The 24,956-nt window shown below is 43.2% G+C and overlaps 1 protein-coding gene across 1 annotated transcript in view; it reads right to left on the bottom strand.

Moving 5' to 3' along the window:
• The window catches only part of IRAK1 (interleukin 1 receptor associated kinase 1), a 94,948-nt gene extending 70,435 nt beyond the window's left edge, over positions 1-24,513 (bottom strand). Inside the window, exon 1 of the mRNA XM_077283677.1 lies at positions 24,278-24,513. Within this exon, the coding sequence (XP_077139792.1) occupies positions 24,278-24,389 (112 nt within the window). The 5' untranslated portion in view covers positions 24,390-24,513. The remainder of the gene's footprint in view (positions 1-24,277) is intronic.
• Between the last annotated feature and the right edge of the window lie 443 nt (positions 24,514-24,956).

The raw sequence follows: 24,956 nt of genomic DNA, 5'->3' as shown, positions 1-24,956 counted from the left end.
TTGGAGATGCAAGATTAGGGTGGGCACTATGACACATATATGGTGGTTGTGTCACCTTATACAGCCATTTTAGCAAGCAATCTTTGATATCTCTTTCCAGGTTACGGGTATTAAGCTGATCCCCTCACTTCAAGTTGCACTTCTCTACTTACTTCCTGCGACCATCTCATCCAAGAAAGATACCGTACGACTCTTTCTCACTACTGCTCACTCCATCATCCTCAGACACTGGAAATCTTCCACAATGCCCACTACCAGAGAGTAAATAAATGAACTAAACCATTTAGACTGAATGTAAGCTCTCATGTCCCATGATTATGATAGATGGGACTCACACCAAAATCATGGTTATCTTTTAAAGATGATCTCCGATTTAAGTCATGGCTCTCCTGTTTTCTCTAGACCATACGTATCACGGGTCTACTTGGCCAGATCGGCTCTCTTCCCACTCACCTTCTCATCTGTCCTTTTTACGCTTTCCTTTCTCCTTCTCTTCCGCTTTTCTCTCCCACCTTAAATGTAACTCATTAGTGCTCCATTTTGAGAATGGTATCAACTTATAATTAAGTTTAATTTCATTCTGAAATCTCAAACTCCATAAAAGGTCAGTCTACATCATAGAGTGAAAGCAATGGTTTACCTATATAGTAAGATATTTGCACATGTTCATGTCCTTAGATTAAAGGGAACCTGTCACCACGTTTTTGGAAGATGGGATAAAAATAGCGTTAAATAGGGGCAGAGGTGGGCGTTACATTAGTGTGTGTGTTATGCGTTTATTACCCACCTAAGTTGCCGAAATAACTTTGCAAAGTCTCCGTTTTCGCCTGTCAATCAGGCTGGTCAGGTCGCATGGGCGTTGTCTTCCCCCAGATTTGGCGTAGTTTTCCGTTGGTGGCGTAGTGGTGTGCGCATGCCCAAAGTCCGGAATCCTCTTCCAGGGGATTTAAAATAGCGCGGTGTTCGTTATTGCATTGGTGATCGGTGGGCGCGGCCATCTTCCTTTGGCCGCGCGTGCGCAGAAGCGGCGCTCTGCTGGCCGCGGCTTCAGGAAAATGGCCGCCGCGATATCCATCTGCGCACGCGCGGCATCCCGCGGCCATTTTCCTGAAGCCGCGGCCAGCAGAGCGCCGCTTCTGCGCACGCGCGGCCAAAGGAAGATGGCCGCGCCCACCGATCACCAATGCAATAACGAACACCGCGCTATTTTAAATCCCCTGGAAGAGGATTCCGGATTTTGGGCATGCGCACACCACTACGCCACCAACGGAAAACTACGCCAAATCTGGGTGAAGACACCACGCCCATGTGACCTGACCAGCCTGATTGACAGGCGAAAACGGAGACTTTGCAAAGTTATTTCGGCAACTTAGGTGGGTAATAAACGCATAACACACACACTAATGTAACGCCCACCTCTGCCCCTATTTAACGCTATTTTTATCCCATCTTCCAAAAACGTGGTGACAGGTTCCCTTTAAGTTGAAAATCCCTTTTGTTCGCACAAATGGATTACATATTTTCTGGGAAAAAAAAAAAAAAAAAAAAGATTCCATTCCCTCAAACAGAAAGGATTTTCTATTCTGTACTTTACTGCTTGTAAAAAAGGTTTGCCGGACACCTCTGCAGGCTATCAGCGGTGGCCAGTCTCCTAGACCAGGAGGGCAGCGCTTACAAGCTTCTTGCTATAGAGTTTGCTGGCTTCAGTGTCCTTGTGTTTCGCCGATGCTCCAGAACTAAAGACGCCTCTGTTTGCAGCACCAGAGAGGACACAAGTTGGACCAGCTGCTGGTCTAAACTATCATCAGGAGCATATCAGCCCCTGGCAAGCAGAAGCCAGGAGGAAGAGGGAGCAGTGCGCTCCTGATGAGAAAAGAGACTAATCCTTTCCTTGTGGCTGAATCTTTAGTATATTTCCGTGTACAGATATTACGATCACACACAGGCCGTCTCGTCTATCTAATCCAGCGTCTCCACTTTATGCACAGTACATGGTATTTAATTGGACTTTGCTGCACAAAAATCAAGCCCGATGCTTCATCCTAATCCTTCCTCTGACACAAAGCCCAGAGTTCAGCACAATAGGATGTAAAAACATATCCGCAATGAGCTTGGCATAATTCCCAGTGAAAGCCATAGGAAAGAGAAAAAAAAAAAAAAGGGTAGGCCCTGACAATAGGAGCTGCATAATGGGGGCTCGCAGTGCGACGCCGGTGATGTGGGGGCTAAATATAAAGCAATCAAACCTACACAGCGACGAACATAGACCGCACTATAACAAGGATTTACACAAAACAAAAACATTAAAGCCGAACTGCACCGAAAAAAAAGGGAGAATTCAGTTCCCAGCCGCAATCGTTCATCAAGACGAGGGCTACACGATAAAGCATTGCGAGTAGTGATAATAAATGGGGCTGTGCGGGAATTCAAAGGATGGGATTTCCACTGGTTGCAACACTAATCCATTCACTATCATTACTTCTGTGCTGTCAGGTGGCCACAAGTCACCGTGTAGCCCTTACTTTTAGTGTCTCTTCAACCGTACATCACTTATGCAAGCAGCAAGAACTAGGAAATGGATGCAAGGCAGTGTGAGAGCGGGCTCTGACTACGCAGGGCTTGTTTGTAGTCTGTAACCATAGAGACACATAGCTCTGCATAGAATCTGCATACATAGCTTTTTTCTTTTTGTAAAATCATGGCATGCTTTAAACAAATTTCTTTTATTCACAATGAGGTGCCCAAAATAACAACACCCTTCAACATTGAGGGTAATGTACTACTATATTGAATGATATATCACTGTACAGTTAGGGTATGTTTCCACTGTCAGGATGGCCGGCGGTATCGCCGCAGCGGCGAAACCAATCGGCGCTAAGCCCCGCCCCCTTTCTGGGACGCGATCATGCCGGATGTGTTAACTCTTCACATCCGGGATGATCGCTCTCTCCCATAGCGCCCTGTGATATGCCTTGCGGGGACGCTGCGTCCCCGCAAGGTGTACGGACATGCTGCGATCTGAAAAGACGCGCAGCATGTCCGTAGTCGCAGGGCCGCCGCGTGCGGGTTTCCACGCATAGTGGAGACGGGATTTTGCACGCCTCCTGAAGCAGTGAAACGCGCGTCGGGCCAGAGGGACGCCGATGGATTTCCACGTGGCTGCGTAACAGGTAACATAACTTTCCAGCAATAATTACCGGAGAAGGAAATCACTTAATAACATTGTGCACACAGGCACAGTGGGACAGACATGGATTTACCCAGGAAAATGGAAATGTACTAATAGTTGATTTTCTGCTCTCATACATATCTAGTGTACATGGGAAATTCTATTAACCCTTGCACAGTGGGAAACTTACTCACATTTCATTAAGGGTAATTATTTTATTGTATATGCGGCCAATGTTCTGGAATACCCTATGGTAATGGAGTCCCTCTTCTAAGGATCTAGTACCCTTCTGATAATGTTTTTAATGTTTGTACTACTTTGGAGATCATTCTTAATTGATGCTTGGTCACCATTATAGTGATATATGCTTTTATCAACAACATGTATTTAACCATTTAATTGAATTCTCAAAAAAGGAGACATTGTGGAATTCCCATACAACAGATGTCCAGTTTTGGTCACCTCTCCAGTACCCGGCTTCCATAAATAGGTGGTGGCATGTGCTTCTATCACACATTAATGCCATATCCAATGGATTTTTCATAAATGTCCTTAGATTAGTGCCATAAGCAGTTCTGAATTTTATTTTTTTCCCAGAATTTAAGGGAAAAAAAGTGCAATTGTGCCGTTCACATCATACTCTATAAATCTAGCACTAAAGGAAGGGTTTGCCCCTTTTGAGATTAGTAGTGGGTGTCAGGCGGCTTTAGGATAAGGAAGTAAATCTATATTCTGAAGGTGGGGACTGCCCCAATATAAAGGGCGGAAGCCGAGACAGCAGCATCAGCGCTAATTCAGGTCTTATACTTTTGATCCCTACAGCAAAAAAATAAAAATAAATAAATTTACATGTTATGGGTATTTTCTGTGTGGCACGTTTCCTGTGGAAGAGGAGAACAAGAGACGGCGGCGGCAGGTGACTTTGAATGGAGAAAATTGATTAAATCAGTATCTGGTTAAACCGGAGGCATAAAAATTCCTCCCCAGCAGGAAGTTTTAACCCTGAGATGTAAATGAATTGTAAATGGAAAAACAAGTAGAGATATTAACCGTGAGGCCAGAGGATCTGGAAATCTCACCGACAAATACAGCAGCCATGTTTCAGGGGGCGGTCAGCACCTTTCTGATTGCAGCAGGCAGATATGTAATGTTTGTAAAGCGCTGTGGAATTAATGGCGCTATGTGAGTAAAATAAATAATGTACGATGGTGGAGCAGCTCTCTAAACCAACCAAATTGCTTGGCTCATATTCTAAGATGTCTAGGAGGAATAAATCCGTCTCTCATCTGGGGGCTTATCTACAGCATTACAGAATGCTGTATATAAGCCCCTGACGGCGGTGGCCGCAGCCTATATGCGAAAAACGAGGTGACAGATTCCCTTTAAGGAAGACTTACTATAAATATGTAATATTTTAACCTGGTATAAAAGCTGCTGTTCTCCTGAATCCGATGATGCTTTTCTTTTGTTCCTGCTCCTCTCCGTTCCTGAGATATGGCCCTCTGTAAATCTAGTCTTTTAGCCAAGTGGGCGTGGTCATCAAAAAAATGTCACCAGAGAAGGGATGTAGATTGGGATAATTGTGGTAAATGTCTGCGCTGCTGAATCACTAGAATTCCAGAATTGTTAGTACATGTGGCTTTATTATTCTACGTGTTTCAGAGTTCAAGACTCCATCAGGAACACCGCGGGCTGGTCCTTCCTGGACTCTGGGATCTGCTGCAGGGAATCCTTCCAATGCTTCAACTCCGCTACATCTGGTGAGTGCAATCCTGTGGATTAACCTTTTAACCTTCTCAGATAAGACACTATTCGCGCTCTTTCCTTCAACAGTTTATCAGAGAAGGGATGTGGAATACGCATATTTCGGTGTAATGTAATATCTCTATCTCAAAAACTAAAACTCCAAGGTTCTCCTGCACATTAAAAGGGGTAGTTCTCCTTCAGAAGAAGTTTTTTTTCTTATAAAAAAATATATCAAAATGGGCTTTACTCCCCGAGTCTCCACCTCTGCTCCGAGTGTGTTATTGTCTGCAGCGCTGATATGACGATAACAGCGCTGCAGCTTATCACTGAGCAAAAGCAGCTCTGCCTCAGTATTCAACATGAGAAGCTGAGCTCAGTTACTGGAATTGTCTGCAGTGCTGATGTCAAGTCAACAGCGCTGCAGCCAAACACCCCGAGCAGTGGCGGAGACTTCGGGCAGGACTACTGACACCGCGTATAAGAAAAGCTTTTCTGAAAAGGCCCTTTAAGAACAAAGGTATGTTTTTGTCCCATTGTTTGAAAGGGAAACCAATTTGATTGAATAAACTTACGGTCCTCAAGGGGTTAAGCAGTAAAAACTTTATTTTACGGACCCACCGATTAATACAAAAAAGGTACGTCTATATGTTTACTTGGCGCATACAAAGAAAACATGGATATGTGCATAGCCACATGGGCTGCTGTGTACGTGGAACACAGTCAGTGTGAATGGGGCCTTACACAGACCCGTGGGGGCTCCTCGTGTCACCGTACAGGTGCTGGGCACACAGCGATGCCAGGAGAGGAAGGCAGATTTACACCAAAACAAAGAAAGAAAAAGAGAAGTCGCCTTTACACCTTCCTCATCGTGGGATCCCTGTGTGAACATGCACTCCAGACTACATTTATAATAATTTTAATTTCTATAGCGCCGACATATTCCGCAGCACTTTACATTTTAGAGGGGACTTGTACAGACAATAGACATTACAGCATAACAATCGCATAAATCAACAGATACCAAGAGGTCTGATGGTCCTGCTCGCAAGCTTACTTATCTATGAAAGGGTAACCGTCTTTAATTCATTTTTCAAAGTTTCATAAATCAATAATACACATATAATACTCATACTCATATAAGAGACTTTGTAATAGATCTTATCAGAGAAATCTGCTTCTTTCTCCTCCAGGAGTGATCTTTCATTCTCAATTTATGGGTATAATCTGTATGCAGTAAAGTCAGATCTCGCCATTACTGACATAGAATTTTATGAGCACCAACTGTCATCTCCTATGGAGAAACATAACAGGAGAACGTGCAGCAGAATGTCTGTATTGGCCTCTAGCGTTTCCATAGAATATTATGAGCACCAACTGTCATCTCCTATCTCAGTTATGGGGAGATCTGTCTTCACTGCATACAGGTTTTACCTCTGAATTGATAATGAAGATTCAGTCCAGGAGGAGAAAGAAGCAAATTTCTCCGATAAGATATTACAAACGTTTATTATTTTCCTGTGCATCAATAGATTTACAAAATAAAAATGTAATAATACAAAATTAAAATGACAATTTTAACTGAAGGATTTGTTCAAGAGGAACAACAAAACTTGCTGAGCAGAAGTTTACACTTCTCTCCTGCACTGCAGAGGTATGCAGGCGCATCATACTCTGACTGCGACTTTCTATGCACACTTTATTTACGATATTTTTTTTTTTCCAACAATTTTTTTTAATGTTACAGACCAGAAAAACTTACTATTCAGAAGTTTTGAAATGCACCGTTATACAATTCATTACAACTCTCATTGAGAATCATGGAGGAAAATAAAAGCAAGTATAGCTTTTACACCTTTGTGAACCAAGAAAAATGTGGTCAAGTGCTAAAAAAAAAAAAAAAAAAAAAAAGAAAAATTCACTTGGTTTCATCAGGTTTATGTGTCATTGTGGTTTTGCTTTTTTCTTTTTTTTTTTTACAAAAAAACAAACAAACAAACCAAAACCACCATGTAACAAACCTGACGAAACAGTCAAAATATTTTTTTTCAACTACATCTTGTCCATATTAGTCTATGGATGCACTGCTATATACATCTGAATACAGATTTTTTTTGTTTTTGTAATGGAGCTGTATACGTCCAGCCGACTGCACTAGATTCTGTTAATATTGATGATTATGGCTTACAGCCACTGAAAACACAAAAGTCATTATCTCCGTAAATTAGAATACTTTAGAACACAAGCTTGAAAAATTATTTTTACTCCTTTCCAACATCAGGTGTAATAGTACGCCGATGTCAAACACCCTCCCTTTGATGTTGACTCCGGCGCGGAGCTCACATTTTTTCCGGCACATGTCAGCTACTTTGAACAGCTGACTTGTGCCTCTAACTCCGCTGACTCGGAGAGTAACCCTTGACTCTGCCCTGTCCTTCAAACCACACCATCCAAGTTCTTTCCACCTCCTGTCACCTCCAGCTCAAAATTCTCTATAGAATCCGCCCTTTCCTCACCCTCAGTCTACTAAAATGCTTGTGCATGCCCTCATCATCTCCCGCTTCGACTACTGCAACATCCTTTTCTATGGCCTCCCTGCTAACATCCTTGCACCTCTTCAGTCCATCCTTAACTATGCTGCCCAACTAATTCATCTCTCTCCTCGCTACTCCTCCGCTTCCCCCCTCTGCATATCTCTTCACTGGCTCCCATTCCCTCAGCATATCCAGTTCAAATTTCTAACACTGACCTACAAAGCCATCCACAACCTGTCTCTTCCATATATCTCTGAACTAATCTCCCGATATCTTCCCTCACGTAAGCTCAAGACCTTGTCTCCTCCGCACTTATTCACTCCTCACCCTACTGCCTCCAAGACTTCTCCCGAATATCCCCCATCCTCTGGAATTCTGTGCCCCAACACATTCCGATCCTTCAGACGGAACTTGAAAACCCACCTCTTCAGGAAATCCTACAGCCTGCACTGACCCCGCTGCCTCCTCACCACTACTGAAGCTACCGCCTCACCAACATCAGAGCTGCTGCAACCCTCAACCTATTGTCTCCTTCCCCACCATCCTGTAGAATGTAAGCCCGCAAGGGCAGGGTCCTCGCCCGTCTGTATCAGGCTGTAATTGTTAGTTTGTTTACTGTAATTTGTATGTAACCCCCTTCTCATGTACAGCATCATGGAATCAATGGTACTATATAAATAAATAATAAAATGGAAGCCCAGGTGGCTTTGATAGCAGCCTTCAGCTTATCTGCATTGTTGGGTCTGGTGTCGCCTCTTCCTCTTGACAATACCCCATAGATTCTCTATGGGGTTAAGGTCAGGTGAGTTTGCTGCCAATCAAGCACAGTGATACTGTTGTTTGTAAACCAGGTATTGGTATTTTTGGCAGTGTGGACAGGTGCCAAGCCCTGCTGGAGAATGAAATTTCTATCTCCAAAAAGCTTGTTGGCAGATGGAAGCATGAAGTGCTCTAAAATTTCCTGGTAGATGGCTGCGCTGACTTTGGTCTTGATAAAACACAGTGGACCTACACCAGCAGATGACATGGCTCCCCAAACCATCACTGATTGTGGAAACTTCACACTAGACCTCCAGCAGCTTGTATTGTGGCCTCTCCACTCTTCCTCCAGACTCTGGGACCTTGATTTCCAAATGAAATGCAACATTTACTTTCATCTGAAAACAACACCTTGGACCACTGAGCAACAGTCCAGTTATTTTTCTCCTTGGCCCAGGTAAGACGCTTCTGGCGTTGTCTATTGGTCATGAGTGGCTTCACACAAGGAATGTGACACTTATAGCCCATGTCCCGGATACATCTGTATGTGGTGGCTCTTGAAGCAATGACTCCAGCAGCTGTCCACTCCTTGTGAATCTCCCCCAAATTTTTGAATGGCCTTTTCTTAATCCTTTCAAGGCTGCGGTTACTAGGTTGCTTGTGCACTTTTTCTACCACAGTTTTTTCCTTTTTTTTTTCCTTCCACTCAACTTTCCATTAATATGCTTGGATACAGCACTCTGAACAGCCAGCTTCTTTAGCAATGACTAGTGATGAGCGAATATACTCGTTACTCGAGATTTCCCGAGCACGCTCTGGTGACCTCCGAGTATTTTTTAGTGCTCGGAGATTTAGTTTTCATCGCCGCAGCTGAATGATTTACATCTGTTTGCCAGCATAAGTACATGTGGGGGTTGCCTGGTTGCTAGGGAATCCCCACCTGTAATCAAGCTGGCTAAGAGATGTAAATCATTCAGGTGAGGAAAACAATCTATGAGCACTAAAAAATACTCGGAGATCACCCGAGCGTGCTCGGGAAATCTCGAGTAATGAGTATATTCGCTCATCACTAGCAATGACCTTTTGTGGCTTACCCTCCTTATGGAGTGTGTCAATGACTGCCTTCTGGACATCTGTCAAGTCAGCAGTCTTCCCCATGATTGTGGAGCTACTGAAACAGACTAAGGGACCTTCATAAATGCTTAGGAAGCCATTGCTGGTGTTTTGTTAATTATTCTAATTTACAGAGATAATGACTTTTGGGTTTTCATTGGCTGTAAGCCGTAATCATCAACATTAACAGAAATAAACACTTGAAATAGATCACTCTGTGTGTAATGACTCTATATAATATACGAATTTCACTTTTTGTATTGAAGAACTGAAATAAATTAACTTTTTCATGATATTTTAATTTAGTGAGAAGAACTTGTAAGTGTGAACTGAGCCTTACCCCGGATGGGGAGGATGGAATGTGAGAAATGTGCTTTGTGGATGTGGAGGATCAGGACGGCTTTGCACAGACTTCACCGTGCAGAAAAGCCGCGTTCATCCTCATCTGCACATTGTGGCAGACACAGCCTGATACATTCTACATTCTAACTTTGCTGCAATCCTGCTGCCATCTTTATAATAATCTTTGTTTATATATAGCGCTAACATATTCCGCAGCGCTTTACAGTTTGCACACATTATCATCTTTACTGTAAAAGCGATAGCTCTTGCTGCCATCATCAGGAAAAGCCAGCAGGAAACAGAGAATTGCATAACTAGCAAAACCCGAATATATTCTTATCATCTGACCATGATAATTATGTAGCATGGTCATTCAGGAATCTGGGAAAGCTGGGTGATGAGTTTTGGAGGAAATGTCATGTTCTTTGAGGTTTCATGGCTTCACTTTGCAAAAGTCCCATTTTGCAACAGCGACACTTCCACAGGCTATCCTCAACATCTAGGTCACAAATACAGAGTAAAATAGGAAGAGACGTGCTGTGTGTGCAAGCCACATAAAATAGCCTTCTAGAAACACTGGAATCTCCGTACAGAAATTCTGTACAGGCCATTAATCACATACAGGAGTGATTCACACTAAGGAAACCCCCTATATACATGTAAAAAACAAGTTCCTCATGTATACAAATAAATAAGTCCAAAATTCAGTATTTGTATAGTTGGCAGAGCAGAGATTCAAACCCCCAAAGTCACAAAAAAAACAACAACAAACGCATGATAAAACTGTATGCAGTGGGCGCCAAGGCACCCTCTAGTGGTGGCCACAGGATGTGTGTGTGTGTGTGTGTGTGTGTGTGTGTGTGTGTGTGTGTGTGTGTGTGTGTGTGTGTGTGTGTGTGTGTCAAAAGTTCCAAACGTTTGGACTCACCTCATTTAATGATTTTTCTGTATTTTCATGACTATGAAAATTGCACATTCACACTGAAGGCATCAAAACTATGAATTAACACATGTGGAATTATATACTTAACAAAAAAGTGTGAAACAACTGAAAGTATGTCTTATATTCCAGGTTTTTCAAAGTAGCCACCTTTTGCTTTGATGACTGCTTTGCACACTCTTGGCATTCTCTTGATGAGCTTCAAGAGGTAGTCACCAAGAATGGTCTTCCAACAATCTTGAAGGAGTTCCCAGAGATGCTTAGCACTTGTTGGCCCTTTTGCCTTCACTCTGCTGTCCAGCTCACCCCAAACCATCTCGATTGGGTTCAGGTCTGGTGACTGTGGAGGCCAGGTCATCTGGCGTAGCACCCCATCACTCTCCTTCTTAGTCAAATAGTCCTTACACAGCCTGGAGGTGTGTTTGGGGTCATGGTCCTGTTGAAAAATAAATGATGGTCCAACTAAACGCAAACCGGATGGAATAGCATGCCGCTGCAAGATGCTGTGGTAGCCATGCTGGTTCAGTATGCCTTCAATTTTTAATAAATCCCCAACAGTATCACCAGCAAAGCACCCCCACACCATCACACCTCCTCCTCCTCCTCCATGCTTCACGGTGGGAACCAGGCATGTAGAGTCCATCTGTTAACCTTTTCTGCGTCGCACAAAGACACGGTGGTTGGAACCAAAGATCTCAAATTTGGACTCATCAGACCAAAGCACAGATTTCCACTGGTCTAATATCCATTCCTTGTGTTCTTTAGCCCAAACAAGTCTCTTCTGCTTGTTGCCTGTCCTTAGCAGTGGTTTCCTAGCAGCTATTTTGCCATGAAGGCCTGCTGCACAAAGTCTCCTCTTAACAGTTGTTGTAGAGATGTGTCTGCTGCTAGAACTCTGTTTGGCATTGACCTGGTCTCTAATTTGAGCTGCTGTTAGTTAACCTGCGATTTCTAAGACCGGTGACTTGGATAAACTTATCCTCAGAAGCAGAGGTGACTCTTTGTCTTCCTTTCCTGGGGCGTTCCTCATGTGAGCCAGTTTATTTGTAGCGCTTGATGGTTTTTGCCACTGCACTTGGGGACACTTTCAAAGTTTTACCAATTTTTCGGACTGACTGACCTTCATTTTGTAAAGTAATGATGGCCACTCATGTTTCTTTACTTAGCTGCTTTTTTCTTGCCATAATACAAATTCTAACAGTCTATTCAGTAGGACTATCAGCTGTGTATCCACCAGACTTCTGCACAACACAACTGATGGTCCCAGCCCCATTTATAAGGCAAGAAATCCCACTTATTAAACCTGACAGGGCACATCTGTGAAGTGAAAACCATTCCCGGTGACTACCTCTTGAAGCTCATTAAGAGAATGCCAAGAGTGTGCAAAGCAGTCATCAAAGCAAAAGGTGGCTACTTTGAAGAACCTAGAATATAAGACATAATTTCAGTTGTTTCACACTTTTTTGTTAAGTATATAATTCCACATGTGTTAATTCATAGTTTTGATGCCTTCAGTGTGAATGTACAATTTTCAAAGTCATGAAAATACAGAAAAATCTTTAAATGAGAAGGTGTGTCCAAACTTTTGGTCTGTACTGTATACATACAAATACACACACACAAATAATGCTGAATCCTGTGGCCACCACTAGGGGGAGCTTTAGCGCCCACTGCATACAGTTTTATCATGAGAGTTGATATTACACCGCCTACAGGGAGCGACCTCTTGTGGTGGCAGACAGAATTTTAGCAGGGGGTTGGAGCTCTGTACTAGTGACATTAAGCTGCGACTTCATTATAAGGTTTACTACGAAAAAAAAAAAAAAGGTGACATTTTAATAAAAAGATTTCATTCAAAAGTTAAATAGAGTATGCAATTGCACAAGAAAAACATTATCCTAAAGTACTGAATTTTTTTTGTTTGCAGATGCTGAAAAATATGGTGTTCGGGTGATGAGCGAAGTCGCAGCACCAATTCTTCCAACACATAGTAAATGCACAGGTTGCTTAAAAGGCATTGCTCTGCTGCCAGGAGGAGGCTGTGAATCATTATCGGTCTGTAATTGGGATTATTACAGTATTACTCACATGGATGACGCTGCAGGGAAAACTTTAGGTTAGGCAATTACCTGCTACATATTTCAAGGGACTGAAGATTTTAGGACTATCTGCATATCAACGCTTACATTTTAGGAAACATTTCTTAGTGGGAAGGAAATGGTTTATGAATTAGCTCCTTATTGCCTCGGACACTTCTCACTACGGCACATTACAGAGGTGGTCTCTGATAGACACTGTACAATGTTAATGTTTACTACTGCTCAATACCATTATACAATCGCCAAACTGTGCCTAAATAATACCACCATACAGGGGACGAATGACTGCGCACCAGCTCAAGTGATACACTGTGAAATAACAGTGTTATACCATGGCCAAATAATGCAAATCATACAGTGCCCAAATAATGGTGCCACTTAGTGCTGAGAAAACTAATGCCATACAGTGCTTTATAGTATATGGGCACAGCAAGGAGCATGCGCAAAAAAGCCGAAGCGCCCCAGCACATGTGCGCTGCATTACTTTGCTCCGCTCGCGGCAGGGTAGAGAGAAGTGCGCCTGCGTGGGAGCGGTGGGGCGACTGTGTGAAGTAGAAGGTGTCATCCACGGGAAGCAGGGAAGGAAGACTGCGATCCGGATCAAGACACCCATCAGACCGGACCGCCCTACAGGTGATTATAATAGCTCTTTTTCTTGTCTTGCAGGCCGGATTGGGGCTTATATACATCAGATCAGAGTACTGTATATAAAGATGTACAGGTATTGGCCGTATCTCATGGGAAAAACTTGAAGACAGGTTCCCTTTAAACACAATATCATAGTTTAACATAAGAGCATAGTTTGGCGGTTTCCTTACTAGTTTTCCATTGTTTTTCTCTGCTTATATCTGTATTGTTTATCTCCATTAGTATTTGCTCCATGGACAATGCCACCAGGTGTGCGTCTCCTGAGAAGCATGTCTAACAGCTGTTTGAGAGTGAACATATCCGCGCTCCATGTCAGCGAGTTACAGGTTTGGAAGCACAAATAATGGATCTAAATGTGCAGCTGGCAACACTCAGGAGCATTGCAAACCGGGAGAGGAGTTCAGAGCTCACTGAGCATGCGCTGGAGCAAGTGATATGGAGGACGGTGGAGGTGGGGAAGACCGGGACACAGAAGTATGTAGCTGGGCAACAGTTCCAAAAAGGGGTAAGGGGAAAAGTGCCAGGGAGCACAGCCCTGATCTGGCACAACCTAGTACATATGCCTGTAATGCGGGCCCCGGGGCCACTACAGCGGGCCCCGGGGCCACTACAGCGGGCCCCGGGACCACTACAGCGGGCCCCGGGACCACTACAGCGGGCCCCGGGACCACTACAGCGACTGCTGTAGGAAGAAGGGAAATAGGAGTGCAGCAAAGGCCAGACAGATGTTGGTGGAAGGGGACTCTATAATTAGACCGACAGACAGGGTCATCTGCTGCCGAAACTGTGAATGCCGAATAGTGTGTTGTCTGCCGGTGCTTGGGTTCGGCATATTGTGGATCAGACAGACAGATTGCTGGGGAAAACTCAGCGGCCATATTACACATCGTACCAACGACAAAGTTAGAGGGAGGTGGAAGGTCCTTAAAGGGAATCTGTCGGCAGAACTGTGCACAGTAACCTACACACAGGTGTCAGGTCGGCGCTGTTACACTGATTATGATACTTTGGTTGATTAAATCAGTCTTGTCTTGTGATTGTTGTTTAATCTTTATTTTCAGTTTTGAGTTAGGCTACGTTCACATTTGCGGTGTGCGCCGCAGCGTCGGGCGCCGCAGCATGCGTCATGCGCCCCTATATTTAACATGGGGGCGCATGGACATGCGGTGCACTTGCGTTTTGCGCCGCATGCGTCACTGCGGCGCCCGCGTCCGGGCGCAGAGGACGCAGCAAGTTGCATTTTTGCTGCGTCCAAAATCAATAGAAAAAAGGACGCATGCGGCGCAAAACGCAGCGTTGTGCATGCGTTTTGCCGCGTTTTTGTTTGCGTTGTGCGTTGCGGCGCCGACGCTGCGGCGCACAACGCAAATGTGAACGTAGCCTTAATAATATGCCCGTGCTCTGGGGCGGCCTGTGAGGGGCTTCATGTGATGCTCCGATTAGCTATTCATAATGCAGATGGCTGACAGATCACTGATCCCTCACTGACCCGCCCCCTAGTTTACATACTATTATAGATACATAAAAAAAAACCAACACATTCTGCAGCCAGGTGCCAGCTACCTGCAGCATAATCACATATGTACTGTGTATATAATTACTATGGTTGATCTTATCTTGATATTCCCCCCCGAAAAAAAAATCCATTTGAAAATGGCGCCTGCCATGCCTGCGCAGTAGCAGCTATCGGTGTATATACCTGTGATCCAATAGCTGCCTTTGTGCAGGCGGCGCCATCTTTGAGGAGGACATTTTTTTTTCTTCTATAGCAAGATGGCGCCGCCGGCGCATGCACAATAGAAGCTATCGGATCACAGCTGTATACACCTATAGCTGGCAGGCGCCATTTTCAAATGGATTTTTCTTATTTTTATTTTTTTAAATATCAGGATAAGATTAGCCATATTAATTATATACACAGTAAATATGCGATTATGCTGCAGCGCAGGTGCCTGGCTGCAGAAAGTTTATTATTATGTATATATATATTATTCATTATGTAAACTAGGGGGCAGGTCAGTGAGGGATCAGTGACTCGTCAGCAGTCTGCATTATGAATACCTAATCAGTGCACCACATGAAGACCCCCCACAGGCTGCCCCAAGGCACGAGCATGTCATTAACACAAAACTGAAAATAAAGATTAAAATACCACAAGACGGATTACATCAACCCAAGTACCATTTTAATCAGTATAACGGCGCCAACCTGACGCTGTCGGTAGGTTACTGTGCACAATGCTGCCGACAGGTTTCCTTTAAAAAATTATTACAGGAAACAAGGAGAGGCCCTGAAGGCCAGGACCCCCAAGGTGGTGTTTTCAGAAATACTGCCGGTGCCACTAGCATCACTAGATAGACAGCGGGAGCTTAGGGAGATAAATACTTGGCTTAGAAATTGGTGCAGGAAGGAAGGGTTTAGGTTCATGGAGAACTCGGCCGACTTCTTTGTCGACTACAGGTTCTTTGGTAGGGACGGGCTGCACCTCAATGGGGAGGGTGCAGCTGTGTTGGGGAAAAAATGGTCACATAGATGGAGGACATTTTAAACTAGGATCTTTTTAGATGTGCAAAGAAGGGGATAGATAGTGTAGACAGAGTGAGACAGTAGGGGGTCAATGAGGATTTAGGGGGGCTGGGAAATGCAAGGAAAGTATGAGTAATAAATATGCTAATAGAAATATATGTCTACTGGCAAATGTAAGAAGCCTTGCAAACAAAATGAATGAACTGGAGGCTCTTATGCCAGTCACAGAATAGGGTTACGGAAACCTGGCTGGATGACAAACAGAGGGTTACATTACATTTAGGAAAGAAAAAGTTGGAAGGGTGTGCATCATCACGAAATCCAACTTAAGATCTGTGCTCAATGATGACACTGGGGGCAGCTGCGACAATGTACAGTCAGCGTGGGCAAATGTACATGGGGATGGCAATAACGGAAAGATGATAATTGGAGTTTGCTACAAGCCTCCTAAGAGCTGAGCAGGTAGAGGATGAAATGCTGCAACAAATTAAAAAGGCAGCAAATAGTAATAATAGGGTCCTAATAATGGGAGATTTTAACTATCCAGACATTCAATGGGACATAGAATCTTCTGGTCGTGCTAAAACCTGCAAGTTCTTATCCACAATTCAGGACAATTAGGGTATGTGTCCACGGTCAGGATGGCCGGCAGTATCGTCGGAGCGGCAAAGCCGCTCGGCGCTAAGCCCCGCCCCCTTCTGGGACGCGATAATGCCAGAGTTGTTTATTGTACAGATCCGGGATCATCGCACCCCTCGCATAGGGCCCTGTGTTATTCCTTGCGGCGACGCAGCGTCGCCGCAAGGAACACGGACATGCTGCGATCTGAAAAGACGCGCAGCATGTCCGGAGTCGCAGGGCCGCCGCGTGCGGGTTTCCACGCATAGTGGACACGGGATTTCAAAAAATCCCCTCCACTATGCTGGAACATCTGGACGCTGCGTGTTTGATGCTGCGGCCCCACGCAGCGTCAAACACGCAGCGTTTCCTGACCGTGGACACATACCCTTACCTCTCTCTGCTGGTAGATGAACCGGCCACGGGAGGTAATCTGCTGGATCTGGTTCTGTCAAATAGACCAGATACAATTTCAGATCTACAGGTCTGAGAACATTAGGGAAGCAGTGACCATAATATGGTAAGTTTTAATGTAATTTTCAATCAAACATTCAAAAGGGGAAATGCCAAAATCTGGAACTTTAGGAAAGCTGATTTCAACAAATTAAGGGAAAAGCATAATTGTGTAGACTGGGACCATGTAATAGTAATTGGGGATACCGAACATAAATGGGGAATGTTTAAAGGAAATACTACTAGAATCTAAACTTACACCTTCTGATAACAAAACGTAAAGGAATAAAAAAAAAACAAAAAACATTATGGATAAATAAGACAGTACAAAAGTTTCAAGCTGCAAAGTTATCTACAGAGAAACAAATTGCCAGGGACATTAAAATAAATTCCCCAAAATTTTACAAATACATCAATGCCAAAAAGAAATAAATCAGATGGAATAGGCCCCTTAACCCCTTCACGCCGCAGCCCTTTTTCGTTTTTAAGTTTTCATTTTTCGCTCCCCTTCTTCCCAGAGCCATAACTTTTTTATTTTTCTGTCAATATGGCCATGTGAGGGCTTACTTTTTGTGGGACGAGTTGTACTTTTGAACGACACCATTGGTTTTACCATGTCATGTATTAGAAAACGGGGACAAAAATTCCATGTGGTGAAATTGCAAATAAAGTGAAATCCCACACTTGTTTTTTGTTTGGCTTTTTTGCTAGGTTTACTAAATGCTAAAACTGACCTGCGATTGTGATTCTCCAGGTCATTGCGAGTTCATAGACATCAAACATGACTAAGATTTTTTATCTAAGTGGTGAAAAAAAAAATCCAAACTTTGCTTTAAAAAAACAAAACAATTTTCCGAGACCCGTACTGTCTCCATTTTTCGGGACGTCGAGTCGGGGGAGGGCTTATTTTTTGCGTGCCGAGCTGATGTTTTTAATGATACCATTTCAGCGCAGACACCTCCTTTTGATCGCCCATTATTGCATTTTAAATGCAATGTCATGGTGACCGAAAAAAACGTAATTCTGGCGTTTTGAATTTGTTTCTCTCTACATCGATAGATCGGGCGATTCTGAAAGCGGCGTTACCAAATATGGGTAGGTTTGATCTTTTTTTTTTTTTTTAATGGGGCGAAAGGTGGGGTAATTTAAACTTTTATATTTTTTTCATTTTTAAAGTTTTTTTTTTTTTTTTTTTTTACTTTTGCCATGCTTCAATAGCATCTACGGGAAGCTTTAAGCTGGCATAGCCTGATCGGCTCAGCTACAAAGGAGCGATGCTCAGATCGCTTTTATGTAGCGGAATTACTGCAACCAGGAGACCTCTGGTTGTTATGCCAACGCACCGATGACCCCCGATCACATGATGGGAGTTAGCGGTGAGCGCATTTCCGGCCCGATGGCCGTAAGCGCTTGTTAAATGCCACTGTCAGAGTTTGACAGCGGCATTTAACCAGTTCATAGCAGCAGGTGGATCGCGATTCCACCTGCCACTATTGCGGGCACATGTCAGCTGTAGAAAACAGCTCACATGTCCCGGCTTTGATGTAGGCTCAGCGCAGGAGCCCACATCAAATAGGGGAGACACGACATGCGCCGTACTAGTACGGCGCATATCATGAAGGGGTTAAAAGACAACAATAACAACAAGATAATAGAGGACAAAGAAAAGGCTGAGATATTAAACAGGCACTTTTCATCCGTGTTCACCGATGAACTGTCTGCTACAAGGATCATTCAACCGAAATCAAAGTTCACCACCTGATATAACTAGTTTAACACAAGAAGTACGCCTGCGTCAGAGCAAATTAAACATTGACAAATCCCCCGGCCCAGATGGCACTCATCCACAGATACTGAGGGAATTGAGCCCAATAATTGACAGACTGCTGTATCTCATATTCTGAGACTCTATTGTAACAGGATCGGTGCCACAGGATAGGAGGATGGCTGATGTGGTACCGATATTTAAGAAAAGGTAAGAAGGTAGAGCCAGGCAACTGCCTTCTGGTAAGCCTGACATCAGTAGTGGGCAAAATGTTTTAGGACGTTAATACAAGATGACTTACAAAGATATAGTGCACAGGTAACAACTGACAGTCAGCATGGCTTCATGAAGGATAAGTCGTGTCTCACCAACATGTTGGGTTTCTAAGAGGAGGTGAGTGCAAATCTGGATGTTGTTAATGTGGCTGATGTGATTTATCTGGACTTTGTAAAGGCATTTGCTACTGTACCACGTAATAGCCTTAGGCCGCCGTCACACTTGCGAGTTTTACGGACGTAAGAGCGCAGAAACTACGTGCGTAAAACTCGCATAACATACGGCACAATGATTCTCAATGGGTCTAGTCCTATCAGCCGTATATTACGGATCCGTAATATACGGCGTTCTACGGCCGTACAAAATCGCAGCATGCTGCGTTTGTCAGCGTATTGCGCAAATAATACGCCAATGAAAGTTTATGGGGGCGAGAAAAATACGGATTCCACACGGACCAGCAGTGTGACTTGCGAGAAATACGCAGCGGTGTTAGTGAAAAGTCGGTAATTCAATTGCCGGCTTTTCATTTCTCCTTCCCAAACCCGACATGATATGAGACATGGTTTACATACAGTAAACCATGTCATATCCCCTTTTTTTTTGCATATTCCACACTACTAATGTTAGTAGTGTGTATGTGCAAAATGTGGGCGCTGTAGCTGCGCAAATAAAGGGTTAAATGGCGGAAAAAATTGGCGTGGGCTCCCGCGCAATTTTCTCCGCCAGAATGGTAAAGCCAGTGACTGAGGGCAGATATTAATAGCCAGGAGAGGGTCCATGGTTATTGGCCCCCCTGGCTACAAACATCTGCCCCCAGCCACCCCAGAAAAGGCACATCTGGAAGATGCGCCTATTCTGGCACTTGGCCACTCTCTTCCCACTCCCTGTAGCGGTGGGATATGGGGTAATGAAGGGTTAATGCCACCTTGCTATTGTAAGGTGACATTAAGCCAGATTAATAATGGAGAGGCGTCAATTATGACACCTATCCATTATTAATCCAATAGTACGAAATGGTTAATAAAACACACACATTATTAAAAAGTATTTTAATGAAATAAACACACAGGTTGTTTTAATATTTTATTGCTCTCTCAATCCATTTGCAAACCCTCGCTTGGCAAAATAATAAACGCACAAGATACATACCCTCAGATGAACCGTCACGTCCCACGAGGTAATCCATCTGAAGGGGTTAATTATTTTACAGCCATGAGCTGTGCTTATGCACTTGCTAGTGTCTGTAATCCCCGGGTAATGAAGGAAATCTGAGTGATCTGTACTTACATTGAGTTGCGGTGATGCGCCCTCTGGTGATCGGGGGTCGGCGATGCTTGTACATTGTAACCATAGAGGTCCTTGAGACCTCTATGGTTACTGATCGCCGGTGGCTGTGAGCGTCTTATGATCGCTGCTGCATAGCAGAGCCGATCGCGTTGTGCCTGCTTCTAGCCTCCCATGGAGGCTATAGAAGCATGGCAAAAGTAAAAAAAAAAAGTAAAAAAAAAAATGTGAAAAAAATAAAAAAATATAAAAGTTTAAATCACCCCCCTTTCGCCCCAATCAAAATAAATCAATAAAAAAAAACCCCAACCTACACATATTTGGTATCGCCGCGTTCAGAATCGCCCGATCTATCAATAAAAAAAAAGCATTAACCTGATCGCTAAACGGCGTAATGAGAAAAAAAATCGAAACGCCAGATTTACGTTTTTTTGGTCGCCACGACATTGCATTAATATGCAATAACGGGCGATCAAAAGAACGTATCTGCACCAAAATGCTATCATTAAAAATGCCAGCTCGGCACGCAAAAAATAAGCCCTCACCTGACCCGAGATCACGAAAAATGGAGACGCTACGAGTATCGGAAAATGGCGCAATTTTGTTTTGTTTTGTTTTTTGCAAAGTTTGGAATTTTTTTTCACCACTTAGGTGAAAAATAACCTAGTCATGTTAGGTGTCTATGAACTCGTACTGACCTGGAGAATCATAATGGCCGGTCAGTTTTAGCATTTAGTGAACCTAGCAAAATAGGCAAGCAAAAAACAAGTGTGGGATTGCACTTTTTTTGCAATTTCACTGCACTTGGAATTTTTTTTCCGTTTTCTAGTACACGACATGGTAAAACCAATGATGTCGTTCAAAAGTACAACTCGTCCCGCAAAAAATAAGCCCTCACATGGCCAAATTGACGGAAAAATAAAAAAGTTATGGCTCTGGGAAGGAGGGGAGCGAAAAACGAAAACGGAAAAAGCTCCGGGGGTGAAGGGGTTAATAATGGATAGGTGTCATAATTGACGCCTCTCCATTATTAATCTGGCTTAATGTCACCTTACAATAGCAAGGTGGCATTAACCCTTCATTACCCCATATCCCACCGCTACAGGGAGTGGGAAGAGAGTGGCCAAGTGCCAGAATAGGCGCATCTTCCAGATGTGCCTTTTCTGGGGTGGCTGGAGGCAGATGTTTGTAGCCAGGGGGGCCAATAACCATGGACCCTCTCCTGGCTATTAATATCTGCCCTCAGTCACTGGCTTTACCATTCTGGCGGAGAAAATTGCGCGGGAGCCCACGCCAATTTTTTCTGCCATTTAACCCTTTATTTGCGCAGCTACAGCGCCCATATTTTGCACATACACACTACTAACATTAGTAGTGTGGAATATGCAAAAAAAAGGGGATATGAGATGGTTTACTGTATGTAGACCATGTCTCATATCATGTCGGGTTTGTGCAGGAGAAATGAAAAGCCGGCAATTGAATTAGCGGCTTTTCACAGATATCGCGCTGAATGAAATATAAATACAGAATATATATATATGTGTCTCAATGACATATATATATATATATATATATATATATATATATATATATATATATATATATATATATATATATATATATATAATATATATACTGTATATATGTTTTACCAAACATTTGAGCACATAAATCCATTAGATGTCGGTTTTGCAAGCCTGCGAGAAAATATTGCAGTACGGATGCCATACGGATTACATACGGAGGATGCCATGCGCAAAATACGCTGACACACCCTGACTACGGATCAATATTTTGGGAACATTTCTCCGTATTACGGCCGTATTACGGCCGTAAAATACGGACCGTATTGTCTTACGCCAAGTGTGACGCCGGCCTTATACTGAAGCAAGGACTGGGGGAACTATATGCAGATGAGTAAGGAATTGGCAAAAAGACAGGAAAGAAAGTTGTTGTAAATGGTCTGTTCTCCAAAAGGGAAATAGTCAGTAGTAGTAATGCACCTGGGACGGAGTAATCCTATTGCTGCAAATACATTAGAACGGAGTATTCTCGGGACTACAGAACAGGAGAAGGATGGGGATTCTGGTTACAAGTAAGCTGAGCAGCAGCACTCAATATCAGGCAGCAGCTGCAAAAGCAAACAAGATTTTAGGGAGTATAAAGAGATAAAATACTGCGATCCCAACCGCCATGCACTAAATAATACAGCGCTCATATAATACCGCCATACACTAAATACAGCGCTCTTATAATACTGCCATACACTAATACAGCGCTCATATAATACCGCCATACACTAAATAATACAGCGCTCATATAATACCGCCATACACTAAATAATACAGCGCTTATATAATACCGTCATACACTAAATAATACAGCGCTTATATAATACCGCCATACACTAAATACAGCGCTTATAATACCGCCATACACTAAATACAGCGCTTATATAATACCGCCATACACTAAATACAGCGCTTATATAATACCGCCATACACTAAATACAGCGCTTATATAATACCGCCATACACTAAATAATGCAGGGCTTATATAATACCGCCATACACTAATACATCGCTCATATAATACCACATACACTAAATACAGCGCTCATATAACACCGCCATACACTAAATACAGCGCTTATATAATACCGCCATACACTAAATACAGCGCTTATATAATACCGCCATACACTAAATACAGCGCTCATAATACCGCCATACACTAAATAATGCAGCGCTTATAATACCGCCATACACTAAATAATACAGCGCTCATATAATACCGCCATACACTAATACAGCGCTTATATAATACCGCCATACACTAAATACAGCACTTATATAATACCGCCATACACTAAATAATGCAGGGCTTATATAATACCGCCATACACTAATACATCGCTCATATAATACCACATACACTAAATACAGCGCTCATATAACACCGCCATACACTAAATACAGCGCTTATATAATACCGCCATACACTAAATAATGCAGCGCTTATAATACCGCCATACACTAAATACAGCGCTCATATAATACCGCCATACACTAAATACAGCGCTCATATAATACCGCCATACACTAATACAGCGCTTATATAATACCGCCATACACTAAATACAGCGCTCATATAATACCACCATACACTAAATACAGCGCTTATATAATACCGCCATACACTAAATACAGCGCTCATAATACCGCCATACACTAAATAATGCAGCGCTTATAATACCGCCATACACTAAATAATACAGCGCTCATATAATACCGCCATACACTAAATAATACAGCGCTCATATAATACCGCCATACACTAATACAGCGCTTATATAATACCGCCATACACTAAATACAGCGCTTATATAATACCGCCATACACTAAATAATACAGCGCTCATATAATACCGCCATACACTAAATAATACAGCGCTCATATAATACCACCATACACTAATACAGCGCTTATATAATACCGCCATACACTAAATACAGCGCTTATATAATACCGCCATACACTAAATAATACAGTGCTCATATAATACCGCCATACACTAATACAGCGCTTATATAATACCGCCATACACTAAATAATACAGTGCTCATATAATACTGCCATACACTAAATAATACAGCGCTTATATAATACCCCCTTACATTAATACAGCACCTCAATGCTGTTTTACAATGTTTACATAGACAGTGGAAATACCACCGCCATACAGTGCGCACACAATACTGTAAGTACCGGATCACACATAGGAGGACAGGGATGGCAGTGTCCTGAATGGCTGAGACAAGGGTTAAAAAACAAGACTCGGTTACTCCCGGGTGATGCAACTGTCCACATATCGCTGCGACAGGTTGTGATCGGTCTGACGTCGGTGGTAGTCGCACGTACGGTCATCACCGATCAGACAGGACTAGAGCAGGCTGTGGGGTCCCGGACGATGCGGCCGCCGTCTGTCCCTTGTGTTCACAACTCACCGAACTTTTTCCAGTCGGTGTCATCCAGAGAGTCCATGATCTCGTAGAAGCTGCACATGACCGAGGCCGGGACCTTGTACAAGAAGACCTCGTCTACGTTGTAGCTGGCCATGGCGAGCGGCAGACACACACACACCCAGCGGGGCAGCCCCGGGCACGAGCATGCATGAGGCTGGAGAGCAGCTAATGACTAACTCCGTCCGCACCGAAGAATCACTTCCCTTTCCAAACACCATTATCGCCACCGCGCCTGCGCCGTCACGTGATGTCGGGCTGCAGCGGCCATGATGAAGGTGGCACCTGCATGACTGTACTTACCTATTGTGAATTACTAACACATAGCTTTTCTTTTAAAGAAACACTAACTATATATTATATATATATATATTTATTTATTTAACTTTTTTGCTCTCTTTTTAGGTGGTTTTTGTGTGCGGTTTTTTTTTCTGCTTCACTGGAGTGTTTGAAGCAGAAGCTAACCATAAACTCTTTAAATCCTTCTCTAAAACCTGGAGTTTCTGCTCCAAAAACTCATCAAATAGACTCGGTGTGAACATATGCTTATGTACATACAGTATCTTTAAGATGTCGCTGCACCCATCGAGATTTTGATAGATGAAGCCGCTTTAGGGGAAAAAAAAATTGGTTTTGCCATCGTTTTTGCTGCAAAAAAAACCAA

The sequence above is a fragment of the Ranitomeya variabilis genome, chromosome 2 (assembly GCF_051348905.1).
Source record: "Ranitomeya variabilis isolate aRanVar5 chromosome 2, aRanVar5.hap1, whole genome shotgun sequence".
Taxonomy (NCBI): Eukaryota; Metazoa; Chordata; class Amphibia; order Anura; family Dendrobatidae; genus Ranitomeya; species Ranitomeya variabilis.
The sequence above is the reverse complement of the archived record's forward strand: the minus strand, read 5'-3'. Positions and strand labels throughout refer to the sequence as shown.